General features: G+C 76.2%; 2 protein-coding genes across 2 annotated transcripts; both read right to left on the reverse strand.

The window, feature by feature from the left end:
- Window positions 1-316: 316 nt before the first annotated feature.
- Window positions 317-1287, reverse strand: LOC308640412 (transducin-like enhancer protein 2; the record flags this gene model as incomplete). The annotated part of the gene is made up of 4 exons (XM_081312336.1): window positions 1172-1287; window positions 996-1093; window positions 739-802; window positions 317-385 (listed from the first exon to the last, which is right to left on the reverse strand). The coding sequence occupies exons 1-4, from the start codon at window positions 1193-1195 to the stop codon at window positions 317-319; spliced, it is 255 nt and encodes an 84-aa protein (XP_081168462.1). The 5' UTR covers window positions 1196-1287.
- Window positions 1288-4903: 3616 nt separating this feature from the next.
- Window positions 4904-5874, reverse strand: LOC308640413 (transducin-like enhancer protein 2; the record flags this gene model as incomplete). Its single annotated transcript, XM_081312337.1, has 4 exons — window positions 5759-5874; window positions 5579-5676; window positions 5322-5385; window positions 4904-4972 (listed from the first exon to the last, which is right to left on the reverse strand). The coding sequence occupies exons 1-4, from the start codon at window positions 5780-5782 to the stop codon at window positions 4904-4906; spliced, it is 255 nt and encodes an 84-aa protein (XP_081168463.1). The 5' UTR covers window positions 5783-5874.
- Window positions 5875-8654: the final 2780 nt, after the last annotated feature.

Here is an 8654-nt window from a genome sequence, read left to right on the forward strand (position 1 = left end):
GGGCAGGAAGGGACCTCCAAGACCATCAGCCAGGGCCTTTCCTGGGACAGAGGCCTCTCCACAGTCTCCTACCCAGAGGGCCACCCTCGGCTCCAGGGGACACCCAGCCCCTGCCCCCTGCCCGCCTCTCTGCTGGCTGGCTCCAGCTGTAGCCCCTGTCCCCAGAAACTGAAAATCACTTTGCTTCCATGAGCCGGTTCCCCAATCAGCCCTCCGGAGCCTCTGCAGGATTTCATGATGAGCCTCGCTCCCTGGGTCTGCCTTGGCCCAAATTGCACCCTGGGGTCCCGTGGCTTCCCGACCCCACCCTCCCTCCTCAACACCCCAGCCCTGCCGTTACCTGCTTATGCATCTCGATGTTGAGCCCGTAGGACATTTCGTAGTACTGCAAAGGAAAAGCCCACTGGGGACACCTAGGAGCCAGGGGGCACTGGGGTCTCAAGAGCACCCAGGCTAGGGGTCAGTGTGACATGGAGGCCCCAGCCCCATGGGGGCGTCAGAAGGAGAGACCAGGGGGGAATCAGGGGGTCTGCCTGGAGGAGTCCCTCTGCCCTCCTAGGAGAGGAGGGGCAGGTGGGGATACCCAGAGACCCTGGCCCACAGGGCTGCGGAGGGGCAGTCCGGAGGCAGTGGACAGGAAGCCCAGATCTCAGGCGGGTAGGATGGGGCTCAGGGTCAACACCAGCCCCCGGCCCTTCTCCCCCCCCCCCCCCCCCCGTCCAAGGACCAGCCCCTTACCATAACATAATGCCGCTGCATCTCGGTCTTCTCACTGGCCAGCTTCTCGCATTCCAGCTTGAGGCTGGGGAGGAGAGGACAGGAGGGTCCCCGGGCCCCACAGTGGGCCAGTTTCCAAAGTGAGGAGGTGGGCCCCCCCTCACTTCCCCCCACCCTCCCGCGACCCGGGGGTGCAGGCTGTCGCCCCTCGCCGCCCCCGCGGTGGCAACCCGCAGCCCTGGGCGCCACCTGCCCTGGACTGCGGTGCTGGCGCTCACCTGTGGTACTGCGCCTGCAGGAACTGGAACTCCTCCTTGATGCGGTCGCAGATCTCCAGGATGGAGAACTTGAAGGGCTGGCCGGGCTGCAGCGGGGTCTGGGGGGACGTGCGGGGCTGAGTTCCAGGGCCCGGGGCGGCCGGCGACCCCCCGGCGCCCGGCCCCCCCCCGCTCACCGGGTGCCTCCCCTGGGGGTACATCCTGCCGTCCCAAGGCCAGGAGCCGCCCGAGCCGGACAATGTGGGCCGGGGGCGGCGGCGCGGGGCGCGCGGCCGGGCGGGCGGGGCGGACGCGCTGCGGGACCCGCGGTCCCTGCCTACCCCGCGCGGGCGGCGGGCGGCGGGAAGGTGGGCGGCCGGCTCGGTGGCGGCGCGGGCGGCCGGCCCCGCGCGGAGCCGCCTCCCTCCGGCGGGGCTCGGCCAGGAGCCACGGGCAGTGGCGCCGCTGCCCCCGCGCGCCCCGCCCGGCGCCCCCCGCTCACCGGTTGCCTCCCCTGGGGGTACATCCTGCCTTCCCAAGGCCCGACGCCGCCCGAGCCGGACAATGGGGGCCGGGGGCGGCGGCGTGGGGCGCACGGCCGGGCGGGCGGGGCGGACGCGCTGCGGGACCCGCGGTCCCTGCGGACCCTGCGCGGGCGGCGGGCGGCGGGAAGGTGGGCGGCAGGCTTGGTGGCGGCGCGGGCGGCGGGCCCCGCGCGGAGCCGCCTCCCTCCAGCGGGGCTCGGCCAGGAGCCACGGGCAGAGCCGCCTTAAGGTGGCGCCGCTGCCCCCGCGCGTCCCGCCCGGCGCCCGCGCCCCCCGCTCACCGGTTGCCTCCCCTGGGGGTACATCCTGGCGTCCCAAGGCCCGGCGCCGCCCGAGCCGGACAATGGGGGCCGGGGGCGGCGGCGCGGGGCGCGCGGCCGGGCGGGCGGGGCGGACGCGCTGGGGGACCCGCGGTCCCTACCGACCCCGCGCGGGCGGCGGGCGGCGGGAAGGTGGGCGGCCGGCTCGGTGGCGGCGCGGGCGGCCGGCACCGCGCGGAGCCGCCTCCCTCCGACGGGGCTCGGCCAGGAGCCACGGGCAGTGGCGCCGCTGCCCCCGCGCGCCCCGCCCGGCGCCCGCGCCCCCCGCTCACCGGTTGCCTCCCCTGGGGGTACATCCTGGCGTCCCAAGGCCCGGCGCCGCCCTAGCCGCACAATGGGGGCCGGGGCGGCGGCGCGGGGCGCGCGGCCGGGCGGGCGGGGCGGACGCGCTGGGGGACCCGCGGTCCCTACCGACCCCGCGCGGGCGGCTGGCGGCGGGAAGGTGGGCGGCCGGCTCGGTGGCGGTGCGGGCGGCCGGCCCCGCGCGGAGCCGCCTCCCTCCGGCGGGGCTCGGCCAGGAGCCACGGGCAGAGCCGCCTTAAGGTGGCGCCGCTGCCCCCGCGCGCCTCGCCCGGCGCCCGCGCCCCCCGCTCACCGGTTGCCTCCCCTGGGGGTACATCCTGCCGTCCCAAGGCCCGGCGCCGCCCGAGCCGGACAATGGGGGCCGGGGGCGGCGGCGCGGGGCGCGCGGCCGGGCGGGCGGGGCGGACGCGCTGGGGGACCCGCGGTCCCTGCCTACCCCGCGCGGGCGCCGGGCGGCGGGAAGGTGGGCGGCCGGCTCGGTGGCGGCGCGGGCGGCCGGCCCCGCGCGGAGCCGCCTCCCTCCGGCGGGGCTCGGCCAGGAGCCACGGGCAGTGGCGCCGCTGCCCCCGCGCGCCCCGCCCGGCGCCCGCGCCCCCCGCTCACCGGTTGCCTCCCCTGGGGGTACATCCTGCCTTCCCAAGGCCCGGCGCCGCCCGAGCCGGACAATGGGGGCCAGGGGCGGCGGCGTGGGGCGCGCGGCCGGGCGGGCGGGGCGGACGCGCTGCGGGACCCGCGGTCCCTTCCGACCCCGCGAGGGCGGCGGGCGGCGGGAAGGTGGGCGGCCGGCTCGGTGGCGGCGCGGGCGGCCGGCCCCGCGCGGAGCCGCCTCCCTCCTGCGGGGCTCGGCCAGGAGCCACGGGCAGAGCCGCCTTAAGGTGGCGCCGCTGCCCCCGCGCGCCCCGCCCGGCGCCCGCGCCCCCCCGCTCACCGGGTGCCTCCCCTGGGGGTACATCCTGGCGTCCCAAGGCCCGGCGCCGCCCGAGCCGGACAATGGGGGCCGGGGGCGGCGGCGCGGGGCGCGCGGCCGGGCGGGCGGGGCGGACGCGCTGCGGGACCCGCGGTCCCTGCGGACCCTGCGCGGGCGGCGGGCGGCGGGAAGGTGGGCGGCAGGCTTGGTGGCGGCGCGGGGCGGCGGGCCCCGCGCGGAGCCGCCTCCCTCCGGCGGGGCTCGGCCAGGAGCCGCGGGCAGAGCCGCCTTAAGGTGGCGCCGCTGCCCCCGCGCGCCCCGCCCGGCGCCCGCGCCCCCCGCGCGCGCGGCGACCCAGACCCCGGTCCCTGCGCCCTGGGCCCGCGGGGAAACTGAGGCTGGCGGCCAGGCCCTGGGCTCCCACCCCGGACGAGGAAACGACCGACACCCGCCGCCCCCGCCCCGTGGGGAGGGCGCCGGTCTGGGGTCAGCAATGGCTTTCCCCAGGCAGTGACATTGGGCTCAGATTGAAGGGTCAGGAGGAGGGTCTGGCCAAGGGGAGGCAGGAACACCTGCCAGGGAAGGACAGGGCCGGGCTCCACTGCCCAGCAGGTCAGGCCCTGGCCGGTGGGTCTGGGCCTCCCTGCTCCTCTGGAAGGTAGGAGCTCAGACGGGAGTCTGGGGCAGAGACACCCCCTCCTGGGCCATCCAGGGAGCCCTCACTGCCAGTGGGGAGTCCTTGCTCCCATCTTGTCTATGAGACCCTGAGCCCATTAAGTCAGTCAGCAAACACCAGAACCTACTGTGCTGGGCCGTCCTGGTCCACAGCGCCTCCGGGGACAGGGGGCTAGGCACCGGCACTGTGTAGGGGAGCCCCCTGTTGCTGTTGGACCTCTAGGCAGGTAAGCAGCAGCGGAAGGGCACCGGATCCCCTGCCTGAGTCACAGGTGCACTGTCTCTGACGGGTGCCATCCCCCACCTGGAGGGCGCAGGCCAAGCCCCCAGGGCCTGGCACAACACCATTCCTTCTCCCAGTGAGGGGCCTACTGCATGCACCCGTGGATGGCACCAGGCTCCCCCACAACAGAACTGGGGTCCAGACATGCCCAGGAAGGCATGCCAGGGCGGGCACTCCAGCACCCCACACTCCCCACCAGGAAGCCCTGGCACAGCTCTGCCCTAGGCTCTGACATTCTGAGGGACAGAATCTAAGCATCTGTCTGCTCAGAGCCCCAGAACCCCTACCATCCCCCTAGAAGCCACTGGTCAGTCTCAGGATCTCCTGAGTAACCCTGGGCCACTTCAGAACCTTGACACCCCCCTCAGAACCGTGGGGCACATTCAGAAGCTCAGGAAAGATCTCAGAAGCCCACAGAATTGGGGTCAATCTGGGAGCCTTGAGGACAGCCTGGAGAGGTGGGCTCAGTCTAAGTCAGGGCCTGAGAACAATCTCAGAACCTTCTGGCAATACCACTGGGATGGACTCAGGGCTTCCAGAATTCCCAGTGTCTCAGGGTCCAACGCCAAACCTCAGACTTGGGCAGGAAGGGACCTCCAAGACCATCAGCCAGGGCCTTTCCTGGGACAGAGGCCTCTCCACAGTCTCCTACCCAGAGGGCCACCCTCGGCTCCAGGGGACACCCAGCCCCTGCCCCCTGCCCGCCTCTCTGCTGGCTGGCTCCAGCTGTAGCCCCTGTCCCCAGAAACTGAAAATCACTTTGCTTCCATGAGCCGGTTCCCCAATCAGCCCTCCGGAGCCTCTGCAGGATTTCATGATGAGCCTCGCTCCCTGGGTCTGCCTTGGCCCAAATTGCACCCTGGGGTCCCGTGGCTTCCCGACCCCACCCTCCCTCCTCAACACCCCAGCCCTGCCGTTACCTGCTTATGCATCTCGATGTTGAGCCCGTAGGACATTTCGTAGTACTGCAAAGGAAAAGCCCACTGGGGACACCTAGGAGCCAGGGGGCACTGGGGTCTCAAGAGCACCCAGGCTAGGGGTCAGTGTGACATGGAGGCCCCAGCCCCATGGGGGCGTCAGAAGGAGAGACCAGGGGGGAATCAGGGGGTCTGCCTGGAGGAGTCCCTCTGCCCTCCTAGGAGAGGAGGGGCAGGTGGGGATACCCAGAGACCCTGGCCCACAGGGCTGCGGAGGGGCAGTCCGGAGGCAGTGGACAGGAAGCCCAGATCTCAGGCGGGTAGGATGGGGCTCAGGGTCAACACCAGCCCCCGGCCCTTCTCCCCCCCCCCCCCCGTCCAAGGACCAGCCCCTTACCATAACATAATGCCGCTGCATCTCGGTCTTCTCACTGGCCAGCTTCTCGCATTCCAGCTTGAGGCTGGGGAGGAGAGGACAGGAGGGTCCCCGGGCCCCACAGTGGGCCAGTTTCCAAAGTGAGGAGGTGGGCCCCCCCTCACTTCCCCCCACCCTCCCGCGACCCGGGGGTGCAGGCTGTCGCCCCTCGCCGCCCCCGCGGTGGCAACCCGCAGCCCTGGGCGCCACCTGCCCTGGACTGCGGTGCTGGCGCTCACCTGTGGTACTGCGCCTGCAGGAACTGGAACTCCTCCTTGATGCGGTCGCAGATCTCCAGGATGGAGAACTTGAAGGGCTGGCCGGGCTGCAGCGGGGTCTGGGGGGACGTGCGGGGCTGAGTTCCAGGGCCCGGGGCGGCCGGCGACCCCCCGGCGCCCGGCCCCCCCCCCCCCGCTCACCGGGTGCCTCCCCTGGGGGTACATCCTGCCGTCCCAAGGCCAGGAGCCGCCCGAGCCGGACAATGTGGGCCGGGGGCGGCGGCGCGGGGCGCGCGGCCGGGCGGGCGGGGCGGACGCGCTGCGGGACCCGCGGTCCCTGCCTACCCCGCGCGGGCGGCGGGCGGCGGGAAGGTGGGCGGCCGGCTCGGTGGCGGCGCGGGCGGCCGGCCCCGCGCGGAGCCGCCTCCCTCCGGCGGGGCTCGGCCAGGAGCCACGGGCAGTGGCGCCGCTGCCCCCGCGCGCCCCGCCCGGCGCCCCCCGCTCACCGGTTGCCTCCCCTGGGGGTACATCCTGCCTTCCCAAGGCCCGACGCCGCCCGAGCCGGACAATGGGGGCCGGGGGCGGCGGCGTGGGGCGCACGGCCGGGCGGGCGGGGCGGACGCGCTGCGGGACCCGCGGTCCCTGCGGACCCTGCGCGGGCGGCGGGCGGCGGGAAGGTGGGCGGCAGGCTTGGTGGCGGGCGCGGGCGGCGGGCCCCGCGCGGAGCCGCCTCCCTCCAGCGGGGCTCGGCCAGGAGCCACGGGCAGAGCCGCCTTAAGGTGGCGCCGCTGCCCCCGCGCGTCCCGCCCGGCGCCCGCGCCCCCCGCTCACCGGTTGCCTCCCCTGGGGGTACATCCTGGCGTCCCAAGGCCCGGCGCCGCCCGAGCCGGACAATGGGGGCCGGGGGCGGCGGCGCGGGGCGCGCGGCCGGGCGGGCGGGGCGGACGCGCTGGGGGACCCGCGGTCCCTACCGACCCCGCGCGGGCGGCGGGCGGCGGGAAGGTGGGCGGCCGGCTCGGTGGCGGCGCGGGCGGCCGGCACCGCGCGGAGCCGCCTCCCTCCGACGGGGCTCGGCCAGGAGCCACGGGCAGTGGCGCCGCTGCCCCCGCGCGCCCCGCCCGGCGCCCGCGCCCCCCGCTCACCGGTTGCCTCCCCTGGGGGTACATCCTGGCGTCCCAAGGCCCGGCGCCGCCCTAGCCGCACAATGGGGGCCGGGGCGGCGGCGCGGGGCGCGCGGCCGGGCGGGCGGGGCGGACGCGCTGGGGGACCCGCGGTCCCTACCGACCCCGCGCGGGCGGCTGGCGGCGGGAAGGTGGGCGGCCGGCTCGGTGGCGGTGCGGGCGGCCGGCCCCGCGCGGAGCCGCCTCCCTCCGGCGGGGCTCGGCCAGGAGCCACGGGCAGAGCCGCCTTAAGGTGGCGCCGCTGCCCCCGCGCGCCTCGCCCGGCGCCCGCGCCCCCCGCTCACCGGTTGCCTCCCCTGGGGGTACATCCTGCCGTCCCAAGGCCCGGCGCCGCCCGAGCCGGACAATGGGGGCCGGGGGCGGCGGCGCGGGGCGCGCGGCCGGGCGGGCGGGGCGGACGCGCTGGGGGACCCGCGGTCCCTGCCTACCCCGCGCGGGCGCCGGGCGGCGGGAAGGTGGGCGGCCGGCTCGGTGGCGGCGCGGGCGGCCGGCCCCGCGCGGAGCCGCCTCCCTCCGGCGGGGCTCGGCCAGGAGCCACGGGCAGTGGCGCCGCTGCCCCCGCGCGCCCCGCCCGGCGCCCGCGCCCCCCGCTCACCGGTTGCCTCCCCTGGGGGTACATCCTGCCTTCCCAAGGCCCGGCGCCGCCCGAGCCGGACAATGGGGGCCAGGGGCGGCGGCGTGGGGGCGCGCGGCCGGGCGGGCGGGGCGGACGCGCTGCGGGACCCGCGGTCCCTTCCGACCCCGCGAGGGCGGCGGGCGGCGGGAAGGTGGGCGGCCGGCTCGGTGGCGGCGCGGGCGGCCGGCCCCGCGCGGAGCCGCCTCCCTCCTGCGGGGCTCGGCCAGGAGCCACGGGCAGAGCCGCCTTAAGGTGGCGCCGCTGCCCCCGCGCGCCCCGCCCGGCGCCCGCGCCCCCCCGCTCACCGGGTGCCTCCCCTGGGGGTACATCCTGGCGTCCCAAGGCCCGGCGCCGCCCGAGCCGGACAATGGGGGGCCGGGGGCGGCGGCGCGGGGCGCGCGGCCGGGCGGGCGGGGCGGACGCGCTGCGGGACCCGCGGTCCCTGCGGACCCTGCGCGGGCGGCGGGCGGCGGGAAGGTGGGCGGCAGGCTTGGTGGCGGCGCGGGGCGGCGGGCCCCGCGCGGAGCCGCCTCCCTCCGGCGGGGCTCGGCCAGGAGCCGCGGGCAGAGCCGCCTTAAGGTGGCGCCGCTGCCCCCGCGCGCCCCGCCCGGCGCCCGCGCCCCCCGCGCGCGCGGCGACCCAGACCCCGGTCCCTGCGCCCTGGGCCCGCGGGGAAACTGAGGCTGGCGGCCAGGCCCTGGGCTCCCACCCCGGACGAGGAAACGACCGACACCCGCCGCCCCCGCCCCGTGGGGAGGGCGCCGGTCTGGGGTCAGCAATGGCTTTCCCCAGGCAGTGACATTGGGCTCAGATTGAAGGGTCAGGAGGAGGGTCTGGCCAAGGGGAGGCAGGAACACCTGCCAGGGAAGGACAGGGCCGGGCTCCACTGCCCAGCAGGTCAGGCCCTGGCCGGTGGGTCTGGGCCTCCCTGCTCCTCTGGAAGGTAGGAGCTCAGACGGGAGTCTGGGGCAGAGACACCCCCTCCTGGGCCATCCAGGGAGCCCTCACTGCCAGTGGGGAGTCCTTGCTCCCATCTTGTCTATGAGACCCTGAGCCCATTAAGTCAGTCAGCAAACACCAGAACCTACTGTGCTGGGCCGTCCTGGTCCACAGCGCCTCCGGGGACAGGGGGCTAGGCACCGGCACTGTGTAGGGGAGCCCCCTGTTGCTGTTGGACCTCTAGGCAGGTAAGCAGCAGCGGAAGGGCACCGGATCCCCTGCCTGAGTCACAGGTGCACTGTCTCTGACGGGTGCCATCCCCCACCTGGAGGGCGCAGGCCAAGCCCCCAGGGCCTGGCAC

Source organism: Spermophilus citellus, assembly GCF_964194105.1.
Source record: "Spermophilus citellus genome assembly, contig: SCAFFOLD_409, whole genome shotgun sequence".
NCBI lineage: Eukaryota > Metazoa > Chordata > Mammalia > Rodentia > Sciuridae > Spermophilus > Spermophilus citellus.